Raw genomic sequence first — 14,354 nt, forward strand, 5'->3', positions numbered from 1 at the left:
GCAATAGGAGCGCTATATACATTGAAAAAAAAATTAAGTAAAATACAGTTTTAAATACCATTTAATCTATTTTAGGTACTTATATGGTGACAGTTACTGTAGTATCTGAGCACCTCACAATCTTCAATGCATTTATCTTCACAGGGAATACGATTAACTTTATTTTACAGGTGGGGAACTGCGGCACAGAAAGACTAAGTGACTTGAGTCATACACGAAGTCTGTGTGAGAATAGGAAATCAAGTTCATAACTCCCAAGTCTCAAGCGACCTTTCTAATCGCTGGACTATCCTTCCTCCCTTAAAGAGTATTAGTTTGGAAGTTGTCTATGAAGTTCCCAGCAAAGGAAGAGATCCTCTGAAGTTTGTGTACCATATGGCAGCGGTTCTCAAACTTATTTGCTCGTGCTCCCCTTCTGTATGTCTGTAGTAGTTTACACCCCCGACCACCACACAAGTACATGTACCGATTTTAAAAAAAAAAAATGCAACTCTCACTAAATATTAAAAACAGTAAGGCATTGATTCAAACAGAACCAACGATCCATTGTAACAAGAGCAAAACCGCAATTGTGGTCGATGCTACGACGCGGTGTACACAATTAATTGTAAGCAAATGGATTAACCTACAGTTGGCAATGACTTTGTATAATAATATGCAAGCTTAACAGAAATCGATCAAAATGCACAGCACCATCTAGAGTCAAATACACAGCGCCATCTGAGGGCCTGATATGTCTCGAATAATCAGCTTTGCTAATTCATTGCTATGGGTAAAATGTGTGCAGTCTCTCTCACACACACACACACACAAACACACACACACCCCCCACACACAGAATACATTATGCACCCCCCAGGCTGGCCCACCTCCCCTCCAGTTTGAGAGCTTCTATCATACGACAGGGGTCCCATACTTTTTTCCCTGCGGCCCATCTGTGCAGCTGTGATAGGCACTACGGCCCACTATTAACACTTCTTGAGGAAAATTATTCATTTTAATTATTACATACATATAAAATGTAACACTGTAAATAAATAATGCACATGTTTCCTTTTCATGATTAAATTGTACCAGCGGACCACCCAGGCCCACAATATGGGAACCCCTGCGATATAGTTTCATCTGCATGCAAAAGGAGCCAAAGATACATGCTAAATTACAAAGCGTTGAATTTTCTCTTTTTGACTGAGAACTGGTGAAATCAATGTAGATACAAATAAAAGTCTCAGTACCCACTGTATGACTATTGGAAACTAATTATTCTGACTGACATCTGCTTCCATAGTCATGAAACATCTTAGCTCTTGGCAGTAAAGTTTGTCCAGCTAGGAGTAAGGCACACTAAATGCCATACTAAAACTCCTGCTGGCTGGCTAATCCGGGACTGAACCAATGACCCTACTTTAAATCACACACGTTTTCTCTAACAAACAAAACCTCCTTTTAGATTGCACAATTATTTTAACATAAACCATTTCTAATCCGAGATTAATACTCCCCTTCATAAATTCATATAACATTTGTTTTAAAACATTTGGCAAAAATGAAATATGTACCAAAGCAGAAAAGCAGCAGGGCTTCAACCGTTGAAACAGTGTCCAATTGTTCATGTTCTGAACCTATGTAAACTACTTACTGTGATGGTTTCCCTACTCACATATTAACCAACACACACACCAATCTCCAATACTGACACCAAAATCAGAAACACATAATATCATCCTATAAAAGGGTTTCAAGCCAATACATATTGCTATCTGCACTCCGGCACTAAAACACTAACATTAATACCATCAGACACTTGAAGCACACTAGTGTAGAATGTTAAGAAGATGATAGCACTTAATGTATTAGACACATGCTTCTGGTAGCACTTTTCACATCTAACGCAACTATCACTCCTAATGATTCTTGCTGGAACAACAGTTCATGCTCTCCATTGGAGTACGAAAGTATGGTGGTGTAAAGAATTTTTGTTTCTAACCCTATCACAAGATATCTAGACAATTACCACATTATGATTTTTAGAAAACTTTTCAAAAGCTAGTGTCTCAAAATGCACTAGTACTATTTTTTCTGTCACACTTCTCTTGTACATGGTAACTAAAGTTTTAAAGGAAGAGTATAGGTAAATGTTAAGGTTCATTTTAAAACTGCATCTATCTTTAAGTGCATAGCTCTGTAAGGGTTTTAAACTGCTGCCCGCTGCTGTAATATCTGAGCACTTTCCAGGTAAAATCAGTAGCAACAGCAAAGTGCCCAGTGGACCTCTTGGAGCCTTTGGCTCTCCTCCGTTTTTGAGGTAATATTTCTGCTGGGGGCATAGCTTTGTTTCTTGAGTTGTTTGTTTGTTTCAGTGGGTGTTTGGGAAGACGGGTGGAAATTCAACATTACAAGTAAAAAGAAAAGGAGTACTTGTGGCACCTTAGAGACTAACCAGTTTATTTGAGCATAAGCTTTCGTGAGCTACAGCTCTCACGAAAGCTTATCCTCAAATAAATTTGTTAGTCTCTAAGGTTCCACAAGTACTCCTTTTCTTTTTGCAAATACAGACTAACACGGCTGCTACTCTGAAACATTACGAGTGTAATTCTTGCTATAGTGAAAAGAACATGTATAAATTATCTACAATGTATGCACGGCATACAGTTTTTCAAACACCCATATCCTTTTCAAATCAAGAAAAGTAAGCCTTTGATGAAAAACTGCATTCATGCAAACTTCCAAAACAGACTTTTTTGCCATACTTTACCTATATACAGACAAAAGTGTCTGGTTGTCAGTGGGAGTTGGATTGGGCCCTAAAAGTCAACAGAAAGGCTCAAAATGAGCCTTTCAGTTGAAATACAGTCAAGCCTCAAACAAGCAACAGTTTTTCACCCTTACCAAATACAAATTTATAAAAGAGCAGTTGGAGAGATTTTGCTCAAACTTCCAAGAAACGTCAAGTTTGGACAGAGAGCAAGCACAGCAAATTTCAACCCAAAAGATTAATATTTTAGAAAAAAGTTACAAACATGAAAACAAGGTTATAACTGAAATTATTTTTACAAATATAAAATAATATTGGACACCACCAACTCCATCACTATTTCTAAATGTGATGCACATTCTATTGGCAAGACTATTAAATCATCTTTGTTTCAAAATTATCTGTAATGGATTTTGTATATTTTTGCATTTTATCTATACGTGCAATGACCACTTTTCTATGTTGACTACTTTTTCAGGATGTGGTCCAAGATTTACACACAAAGACAAGACAAAAAAAAAAAACCACCAGGGCCTGGAGCTTGGGCATAGATCCTCATGACAACTGTACCTGTTGACTTACTATTATTTTTAATAGTTCAGAGGAAGACTACTAACATATTTCTACAAGGATATTTTCTCAGATAAAATTCCAAAGACTTGAGAAATTTCTCAGAATTTCAGTCCTGATATTTTCAAGATTAAACTATTAAGTTTTTGACCAAAGTTAGTCACCAGCCTCCAATTAAAAATTAAACATTTTTATAATGAATAAAAATTCTGTTGCCAGCATATACATTCATGTAGTTGCCAAGTTACTTTAACTTTTCTGATTTGGATTATTTCAAATTCAATTATGCAGTAAAAACAGTGTTTCAATAAATTCATCGGTGGAAGACACTGTACTCTTCAATCACTTACAAATGTATGCAACAATAAAAGCTTTCTAAAAGAAGATGCACATTTTTTTAAAAGGGTTCTTATTGACCTCACCATATTTTGAACATTCCTCTGCAGGATTTATACTACAAAAATAAATTTTAAATATTGGTTCTACTGAAGTTAATGGCAAAAGTGACGCTTGACTTCAGAAGGCCGAAAACTTGGCTTTAAAGTTGCTCAGTACACCCAGTATACATATTTACAACACTGTACATAATACAATAAATAATTTAACAATATTTTTACCATGAGTGAAAACAGTATAAACAGAGTACAAGAATGTGCCCGGCCATCGCTGGGCAGTATTCTTGATGAACAGCTGTCACTGCAAGCTGCTTACACACTGGTATATCTGTATTTATGTGTACAGTTATTCCTATCTAGATATCGAAGCATAGGTTAAATTTATATAGAAAGACTTTAAAATATTGTGGGGAGAAAAAAGCAAGGGCCAGCTTTAAATGAGAAGTTCTTTCCAGCAGTACCATCTTGCTTATTAGTGAAGTACAGTACTACAGAAATGTACTTGTGAAAGATGTCACTATCTGGGCAATATACTAGTAAGCAATATTCCATAGTCACAACTGTGGTAGAAATCACAATGCTTCTTAATAAACTGACATATACTTCAGTTCTGTTTTTATTTAAACTTCAATAAGTGGAGCACTTGTTTACTCCAACAAACATATTTTCTAAATTGTGACTAATAATATATTAATCTAATTTGTTCATTTATGTAACTCATATACAATTATACATGCCTTTAAAACAATCAAAATGTTCAATAATTAGTTTCTGATACCAAACAGAAGAACTGTGTGGTGTATGGTTTGTGGCAATAAACAAAAAATTGGCGGCGGGGTGTCTGGTGCCCACCACAGTCTTCTGAGAATAGGAATACGCTATTCCCACAGAAAGGTTGGGAACCACTGTTCTACAGTATGAATAAAAATGTAGTCATACAACAATTCACAACCAGTGCTTACTAAAGTTTCTGATCCTGTAGAAACGAAGTAAAAAACAAGTGTGTCCCACTTAGAATGCATGCAATATATAATGGCGTATCACACAATTTCAAAAAATTGTATGCCACATGAACTAAAACAAAACATTAGAACTTTATCAACAGGCAAATTATTAGTCATTCTGGTCTTTTATTTAAGTTGTGCTTGACACACAAGTCCATTGCTATTCTTCAAGATTTTAATTTACATCTTTATTTTTAAACCATTTATGTCAAAATGAAACTGTATTTGCAGATGTTTATAAAAAACACAATTTCTATTAAATCTTACATTTCATGATCCTGTGGGTATTGCACCACATACTTTGCAATTGTATCATTTTTACCATACTGTCTCAGACTTGCAAATTCTAGTGGCAGTATCATATAATTAACAATACAGTTCCAGATTTTGAATAGTAAATTTTAAAAATGTTTTCTACATTAGAAAAGAAAGGTTCCAGTGGCAACAAATTAGACTAAATGTAGTATAAATTAGATTCTCCTCATAACTGACCACATAAATACTTTTAGCCAAAACACAATTTTATGATCAGACATATTTACAAAGCGATGCCCGGAAGTCAAATGACATGTTGAAGAAACAAAAGACTTGACAAAAAATAAAATACACAATGACAAAAAACACATACACAGGCACTTACATTTGGAGCATGATTTCGTTCAAGAATATGCCATCCACTAGAGCCACATATTCCTCCAGGTTGCTCCGATTTCCTCCAGCTAAGGGTCCAAATGTCTTAACCTAAAATATAATCATCACCATGACACTAACTCCACCTCCAACTCTGCAGCTAGATATTTACCCTTAAAAATGCCATTTGGGAAAATTAATGCTTACCCAGGTGACAAGAGGGCTAGACATAAACTGCTCCAACAGTGGTGTGAATATCTCATTCTCCATTTTATAAAAAAGGCTAAAATCAATGTGGCTCCTTTGCTTCAAAAAATACAGATTTGCCTTCTTTGTAGCAACTCTCTAAAATGCTCCCAGGATTTAGCAGCAGCAAATGACCCCCATTTCTCCAAAGCAATATAAAAAACTGTGCACTGGCAACTGAGATTTATCCTCTTCTTTTTTTAAAAAATGCAATTGAAAGTCCATCTACATTCATTTCAGCCTTCCTATTGACGGGTCTCTCCCGCTCTACATAGTGAAGGGGAAGAAGGAAGGATGGAAGGAAAGAAAGGAGGAAGGCTTCTGGAGTCTACATCAGACAAAAAAAAAAAAAAAACCCTCCAGGCTACCGCTGCAACTCCTCACTCAGCGAGGAGGGGAAACCCCAGTTTAACTCTCCAGGCTAATCGCCCCCAGAGCAAGGAGAGGAGGAAGAGGGGGCAAATACCACTCAGCAGCCCCCACCTCAGATTAAACGTTGTGCCGACGAGAGGCACAGCCTCTGAACCCCCTCCCGCCCCCACTAGTGTCACAGGCAGCCCAGGGATAGGGAACCAGCCTACCCCCCAGCAGCGAGGGGAAGCTATTTCTAATCAGTTCCCCTTTCTAGCCCCCGCTGCCATCAACTGAACTGCGACAGAGAAGGGACAAGACCCCTTCCCACACGCACCCTGCCTCGCCCTGTGATCTCACCCTCCCCCACGCCCGTTGCTCTCGCAGCCTCCCTCCTTTCCGCGGCTTCTCAGCGCCCCACACCCCTATTGCTCCTTGGTGCCTCGCTGCTCCTGAGCCCCCCTACCTCCCAACAGACTCCTCAATCCCCCCTGCTCCCTTGGCTCCTCAACCTCCCGCTGAGAACTAATTTCCTTTGCAGGAACCGCCCCCCGTCCCTTCTCCAAGTAACGGCCACCAAGCCCAATCAGCCCCAGCACAACCGCATCACATTCTCTGTACACACGGCTCCAAGGAAAGCAAGAGCGGATGGATCCCTAGCTCGTCTCTGCAAAAACGAAGAGTATCCCTCCGCCAGCCAGTTCTCCGCCTCCGCCTCTGGATGGTGGTGGAATTGAGGAGGGGGATGGGGGGAAACCGCTGCATGGCTCGCGCCCGCGCACACCACTTCAGCTCGCGCACTGCAGCTGCGGCAGCAAAGACGGCCGTCCATGGAGGGGCGGGACTCGGGAGCTCGGAGAAGCTTCAATAGACCGAAGGTGAGGGGTGGGGCGTGCCTCTGCCCTCAGGCTCCTCTGGGGGTGGACTGCTCTGCCTGCCCGCTGGCAGAAGGACACTGATTCAGTTTGACTCTCTATGGGGAAAAGGTGTGCGAGGGAACAGTGGGGTGAAACCCCTCTGGGGTGGGGGAAAAAACGTGTCAATCTTCTCCAGTTCCCCTTGAGGAGAAAGAGAGGCGCTGAATTCTCCCTTTTCTGCCCCCTGCGGATGAGGTGGTTCAGCCACTCTCATAAACATGGATCGTAGGGGGGTTTTGAGGGAGGGGTCCTCTCTCTTTTTTTTTAAAGGTGAAATTGAGACACACCCACATAGACGAAACCAGTCTGCTTGAACTTGGGACAAAGAGGGGAACGAGGACGATCTTGTTAATGATGACAAGCAGTTTGTTCACCCACGCTATTGTCCTTGTGCTGTCTCCTGACTCTTGCCCATTCAATTCTCATCTCAAGCATTACATTAATATAGGGGATTTTATGTACTTAATATACTCAGACTGTATTGTATTGACAGAGCAGTTTACAAAATCTCCGACTAAATCCAACCACTTTCATGTGACAGGAAAGAAATTTTAGCTGCATATTTTCCAGATAACTTTATCTTGTTTTTCCCGCCCTTCAAGCCTAATATGGTTCAAATTAAATCTTTGAAAAAATTCCAAATAGGGAAACAGATTGTGTTTTTAACCCAAATGTCTGCATACCATATCTGTCCTAATTCTCTAAGATTAGGAAGGAAATCTCCCTTAATGACCTCTTCTCTTCTACCCTGTAAAAGAGTAGAAAAAATAAATTATGGATTGAGGGGAAAATAGTCTTTAAATCAGATTTCAAATACAAGAGATTTACTGGTAAATTATTAACACACAACAAAAGTTGTAGATTTGGGTGGCTTTGCTTTGCAATGATGAGATTTCATCTCTCTGTAAATCAGTCATGGATGTATACAAAGCAAGGTCTTCTTTCTCTCCTTCCCTCCCAAAACCGGATGAGTAGGGAGGTTTCATTGTTAGTTTTGCCATGAAATGGGAACAGGCAGAAAAAAAAGTTGTGAAGTCTTGGACCAGAGTAAAAGTCTGGTGATACATGAGTGAAATAACGGCCAATAAACTACTAGACTTAAACACAACTACAAAAGCATTTTTGTAAAAGCCTGGATAACTAACCAGTAAGCTCTCCGTGTGCTATAAAGCATTTCCTGGGAATTAAAGACTGGCTAGGAGGAACTGCTGATCCCCAAGGCTCAGCTGCAGGTTAGTAACACCAGTTGATCTTCAATTCCTGGAAAATACTTTGGGCTGACATCTGTGTTATTATTATGAGATGAACATTTGATTAAACAGTTTTAAAAGTATGTTTTGTTTGGTTTTTTTCCAGCTTGGGTGTTGTATGACATCACTGACAGCAGGAGCACTCACTTTATGCATGTTCTGGGCATTTCTAGATAACGAGTATACTGTTTGCAGTGTTGTTGTAGCCCTGTTGGTCCCAAGATATTAGAGAGACAAGGTGGGTGAGGTAATATCTTTTATTGAACCAACTTCTGTTGATGAAAGAAACAAGCTTTTCAGCTACACAAACATGAAAAAGACCTCTATGAAGCTCGAAAGCTTGTCTCTTTCATCAACAGAAGTTGATCCAATAAAAGATATTACCTCATCCACATTGTCTCAGTATACGGAGCAGTCAGGCCACTGAATTTATGGTATCCATTTTATAATTTCTTTAAGAAGTCCACTGCAAATTGGTGCATCTCAACAAATGATTCATAGTTAATTGCAAAGTCTTGAGGTGTAGGCAAGGGAAAACAACCACATAAACAAAATGGGGAAAAAGTAATGTATTACTTTCATCATTATTTTTTTTTAGAATAACCACACACTAAAATTGAAAAGCTGTTATAATTGCAGTAATTGTGAAATTCCAAATTCAAGAAAATTTACCTTGATTTCTGTTATACATCCTCAGATTAGCTTCAGAATTAATTACTAATGGGTTGGTCATTTATCATTGCAGAAGTGGCTGCAAAAATAGGGATTACTGGGGATTGTTTTATTAACAGTGTTGCTCAGTATGTATATAACTTCCCTCTGATAACTGACAAGACAGCATGGTGTTAGGTACAAATACACTGATGATACCCAGATATGTAGTTCTGTCTCAGCCAATCATGGCAACTCCGTCTTGGCACTCTTTCATTGCTTCATCAAGATTGAAGAGTGACATAAAACAGTTAGTTGAAACTAAACCACTCTACAGAAAAGGTATTGGTGGTGGGATGGGGAATTGTGGGTGATGGCTAATCTATCTACTGTAGGGTTTGCCTCCAAGTGAGTCACTAAAGATACATATAAACATAGAATATCAGGGTTGGAAGGGACCTCAGGAGGTCATCTAGTCCAACCCTCTGCTCAAAGCAGGACCAATCCCCAATTAAATCATCCCAGCCAGGGCTTTGTCAAGCCTGACCTTAAAAACTTCTAAGGAAGGAGATTCTACCACCTCCCTAGGTAACGCATTCTAGTGTTTCACCACCTTCCTAGTGAAAAAGTTGTTCCTAATATCCAACCTAAACCTCCCCCACTGAAACTTGAGACCATTACTCCTTGTTCTGTCATCTGCTAGCACTGAGAACAGTCTAGAGCCATCCTTTTTGGAACCCCCCTTCAGATAGTTGAAAGGAGCTATCAAATCCCCCCTCATTCTTCTCTTACGCAGACTAAACAATCCCAGTTCCCTCAGCCTCTCCTCATAACTCATGTGTTCCAGACCCCTAATCATTTTTGTTGCCCTTCGCTGGACTCTCTCCAATTTATCCACATCTATCTTGTAGTGTGGGGCCCAAAACCGGACACAGTACTCCAGATGAGGCCTCACCAATGTCGAATAGAGGGGAACGATCATGTCCCTCGATCTGCTCGCTATGCCCCTACTTATACATCCCAAAATGCCATTGGCCTTCTTGGCAACAAGGGCACACTGCTGACTCATATCCAGCTTCTCGTCCACTGTCACCCCTAGGTCCTTTTCCGCAGAACTGCTGCCTAGCCATTCGGTCCCCAGTCTGTAGCTGTGCATTGGGTTCTTCCGTCCTAAGTGCAGGACCCTGCACTTGTCCTTATTGAACCTCATCAGATTTCTTTTGGCCCAATCCTCCAATTTGTCTAGGTCCCTCTGTATCCTATCCCTGCCCTCCAGCGTATCTACCACTCCTCCCAGTTTAGTATCATCCACAGATTTGCTGAGAGTGCAATCCACACCATCCTCCAGATCATTTATGAAGATATTGAACAAAACCGGCCCCAGGACTGACCCCTGGGGCACTCCACTTGACACCAGCTGCCAACTAGACATGGAGCCATTGATCACTACCCGTTGAGCCCGACAATCTAGCCAACTTTCTACCCACCTTATAGTGCATTCATCCAGCCCATGCTTCTTTAACTTGCTGACAAGAATACTGTGGGAGACTGTGTCAAAAGCTTTGCTAAAGTCAAGAAACAATACATCCACTGCTTTCCCTTCATCCACAGAACCAGTAATCTCATCATAAAAGGCGATTAGATTAGTCAGGCATGACCTTCCCTTGGTGAATCCATGCTGACTGTTCCTGATCACTTTCCTCTCATGTAAGTGCTTTAGGATTGATTCTTTGAGGACCTGCTCCATGATTTTTCCGGGGACTGAAGTGAGGCTGATTGGCCTGTAGTTTCCAGGATCCTTCTTCTTCCCTTTTTTTAAAGATTGGTACTACATTAGCCTTTTTCCAGTCATCCAGGACTTCCCCCGTTCACCACGAGTTTTCAAAGATAATGGCCAATGGCTCTGCAATCACAGCCGCCAATTCCTTTAGCACTCTCGGATGCAACTCATCCGGCCCCATGGACTTGTGCACGTCCAGCTTTTCTAAATAGTCCCTAACCACCTCTTTCTCCACAGAGGGCTGGCCATCTATTCCCCATGTTGTGATGCCCAGCGCAGCAGTCTGGGAGCTGACCTTGTTCGTGAAGACAGAGGCAAAAAAAGCATTTAGTACATTAGCTTTTTCCACATCCTCTGTCACTAGGTTGCCTCCCTCATTCATTAAGGGACCCACACTTTCCTTGGCTTTCTTCTTGTTGCCAACATACCTGAAGAAACCATTCTTGTTACTCTTGACATCTCTTGCTAGCTGCAGCTCCAGGTGCGATTTGGCCCTCCTGATTTCATTCCTACATGCCCGAGCAATATTTTTATACTCTTCCCTGGCCATATGTCCAACCTTCCACTTCTTGTAAGCTTCTTTTTTATGTTTAAGATCCGCTAGGATTTCACCGTTAAGCCAAGCTGGTCGCTTGCCATATTTACTATTCTTTCAACACATCGGGATGGTTTGTCCCTGTAACCTCAACAGGGATTCCTTGAAATACAGCCAGCAATCCTGGACTCCTTTCCCCTTCATGTTAGTCCCCCAGGGGATCTTATCCATCCGTTCCCTGAGGGAGTTGAAGCCTGCTTTCCTGAAGTCCAGGGTCCGTATCCTGCTGCTTACCTTTCTTCCCTGTGTCAGGATCCTGAACTCAACCAACTCATGGTCACTGCCTCCCAGATTCCCATCCACTTTTGCTTCCCCCACTAATTCTTCCGGGTTTGTGAGAGGCAGGTCAAGAAAAGCTCCCCCCCCAGTTGGCTCCTCTAGCACTTGCATCAGGAAATTGTCCCCTACACTTTCCAAAAACTTCCTGGATTGTCGATGCACCGCTGTATTGCTCTCCCAGCAGATATCAGGAAAATTAAAGTCACCCATGAGAAGCAGGGCATGCGATTTAGTAGCTTCTGCGAGCTGCCGGAAGAAAGCCTCATCCACCTCATCCCCCTGGTCCGGTGGTCTATAGCAGACTCCCACCACTACATCACTCTTGTTGCTCTCACTTCTAAACTTAATCCAGAGACACTCAGGTTTTTCTGCAGTTTCGTACCGGAGCTCTGAGCAGTCATACTGCTCCCTTACATACAGTGCTACTCCCCCACCTTTTCTGCCCTGCCTGTCCTTCCTGAACAGTTTATAATCATCCATGACAGTACTCCAGTCATGTGAGTTATCCCACCAAGTCTCTGTTATTCCAATCACGTCATAGTTCCTTGACATCACCAGGACCTCCAGTTCTCTCTGCTTGTTTCCAAGGCTTTGTGCATTCGTATATAAGCACTTGAGATAACCTGCTGATCGCCCCTCATTCTCAGTATGAGGCAGGAGCCCTCCCCTCACAGACATTCCTGCCTGTGCTTCCTCCCGGTATCCCGCTTTCCCACTTACCTCAGGGCTTTAGTCTCCTTCCCCCGGTGAACCTAGTTTAAAGCCCTCCTCACTAGGTTAGCCAGCCTGCTCGCAAAGATGCTTTTCCCTCTCTTCGTAAGATGGAGCCCATCTCTGCCCAGCACTCCTCCTTCATGGAACACCATCCCATGGTCAAAGAATCCAAAGCCTTCTCTCCAACACCACCTGCGTAGCCATTTGTTGACTTCCACGATTCGACGGTCCCTACCCAGGCCTTTTCCTTCCACGGGGAGGATGGACGAGAACACCACTTGCGCCTTAAACTCCTTTATCCTTCTTCCCAGAGCCACGTAGTCCGCAGTGATCCGCTCAAGGTCATTCTTGGCAGTATCATTGGTGCCCATGTGGAGAAGCAGGAAGGGATAGCGATCCGAGGGCTTGATGAGTCTCGGCGGTCTCTCCGTCACATCGCAAATCTTAGCCCCCTGCAAGCAGCAGACTTCTCGGTTTTCCCGGTCAGGGCGGCAGATAGACGACTCAGTCCCCTGGAGGAGAGAGACCATCACCACCCGCCTTCTTCTCTTGGGAGTGGTGTTCGTGGAACCCCCCATCTCAGGACAGTGCATCTCATGCCTTCCAACCAGCGGAGTCTCCTTCTGCTTTCTCCCCCCAGACATATCATCTGGTCCACTCTCCGCAATGGTACCTGTGGAGAGAACATGAAAGCGGTTAGTTACCTGTGTCCGCGTTGCTGGAACCCGGACATTCCCCCTTCTTCTTCTGGAGGTCACATGTTGCCAAGCTTCTTCACTGGCCTCTTGGCTCCGCTATGCAACCTGCTCTAAATCTTTAGAGCTTTGTGCCCGTAGAAGCATATCCTGACTTTTGTCCAGAAAATCCTCCGTTTCTCATATGCAACGCAGAGTCGTTATCTGTTGCTCCAGACCTTCAATCTTCTCTTCCAATATGGAGACCAGATTGCACTTTGTACAGACAAAGTCACTTCTGTCCTGTGGAAGAAAGACAAACATGGCACATCCAGTGCAGGTCACAACAGCTGAACCCCTCCCTTCCATATCACCTTCCTACTATGAGCTTCCTCAGAGAAGTTGGCAAGATGTAAGCCTCACTGGGCTCACTCCAGGCGAACTCCCAGGCAAACTCCTGCTGTGTGCTGCTCAGCTGGTTCGCCGCTGCTCAGCTGGTTCGCCGCCGCTCAGCTGGTTGGCGAAGCTCTGGCTATTTTTAAACAGCCAGGCTTCCCTGAAACAAACAAACAGACAGCCCCAGTGCCCGCCCCCTGCAGGCTACCAGCCAATCAGGCACTCGTTCAGGCTCTCACACTGCCCTCCCAGCAAACACGCACTCGGATACTCACCAATCCCAGGCAAAGTCCTGCTGTGTGCTGCTCTGCCGTTCCCCGCTGCTCTGCTGGTTCGCCGCCGCTCAGCTGGTTCACGAAGCTCTGGCTATTTTTTTACCTCAGAATGTGGAGGTTTTTTTACCGCATACTGAAATATGGAAATCCAATTTTTAGCAGTTTCAAGAGGATTTTGTTCACCTCTGAAATATTTAGAAGTTGTGAATTTTCTTTTATGGCACAGAACCACATCACTGAAATCCATGTCTTGCAACCTGTAGGATGGATTGCAATAATGCTTTTTACTTGAGGCTACACGACTGGTTATTATAGAATCATAGAATATCAGGGCTGCAAGGGACTTCAGGAGGTCATCTAGTCCAACTCCCTGCTCAAAGCAGGACCAATCCCCAACTAAATGATCCCAGCCAGGACTTTGTCAAGTTTGAAAACCTCGAAGGAAGGAGATTCCACCACCTCCCTAGGTAACCCATTCCAGTGCTTCACTACCCTCCTAGTAAAAAAGTTTTTCCTAACATCCAACCTAAACCTCCCCCACTGCAACTTGAGACCGTTACTCCTTGTTCTGTCATCTGCTAGCACTGAGAACAGTCTAGAGCCATCCTTTTTGGAACCCCCCTTCAGGTAGTTGAAAGCAGCTATCAAATCTCCCCTCATTCGTCTCTTCTGTAGACTAAACATCCCCAGTTACCTCAGCCTCTCCTCCTAAGTCATGTGCTCCAGCCCCCTAATCATTTTTGTTGCCCTCCCCTGGACGTTTTCCAATTTTTCCACATCCTTCTTGTAGTGTGGGGGCCAAAACTGGACACAGTACTCCAGATGAGGCCTCCCCAATGTCGAATAGAGGGGAATGACCATGTCCCTCAATC

General features: G+C 42.8%; 1 protein-coding gene across 8 annotated transcripts in view; it reads right to left on the reverse strand.

The window, feature by feature from the left end:
- Positions 1 to 6,727, reverse strand: part of CCDC88A (coiled-coil and HOOK domain protein 88A) — a 359,905-nt gene extending 353,178 nt beyond the window's left edge. For 5 of the 8 annotated variants that reach the window (XM_073339322.2, XM_073339319.2, XM_073339318.2 and 2 more), the window contains exons 1-2: positions 5,562 to 6,298; positions 5,365 to 5,465 (exon numbers count right to left, since the gene is read on the reverse strand). In XM_073339322.2, coding sequence (XP_073195423.1) covers positions 5,365 to 5,465; positions 5,562 to 5,624 — 164 coding nt within the window. In that variant the 5' untranslated portion in view covers positions 5,625 to 6,298. Of the gene's footprint in view, positions 1 to 5,364; positions 5,466 to 5,561; positions 6,300 to 6,576 lie in introns of those variants that run through there. The other 3 variants (XM_073339315.2, XM_073339323.2, XM_073339320.2) reach the window with 3 other exon arrangements.
- Positions 6,728 to 14,354: the final 7,627 nt, after the last annotated feature.

Source organism: Lepidochelys kempii, chromosome 3 (assembly GCF_965140285.1).
Source record: "Lepidochelys kempii isolate rLepKem1 chromosome 3, rLepKem1.hap1, whole genome shotgun sequence".
Lineage (NCBI taxonomy): Eukaryota > Metazoa > Chordata > Testudines > Cheloniidae > Lepidochelys > Lepidochelys kempii.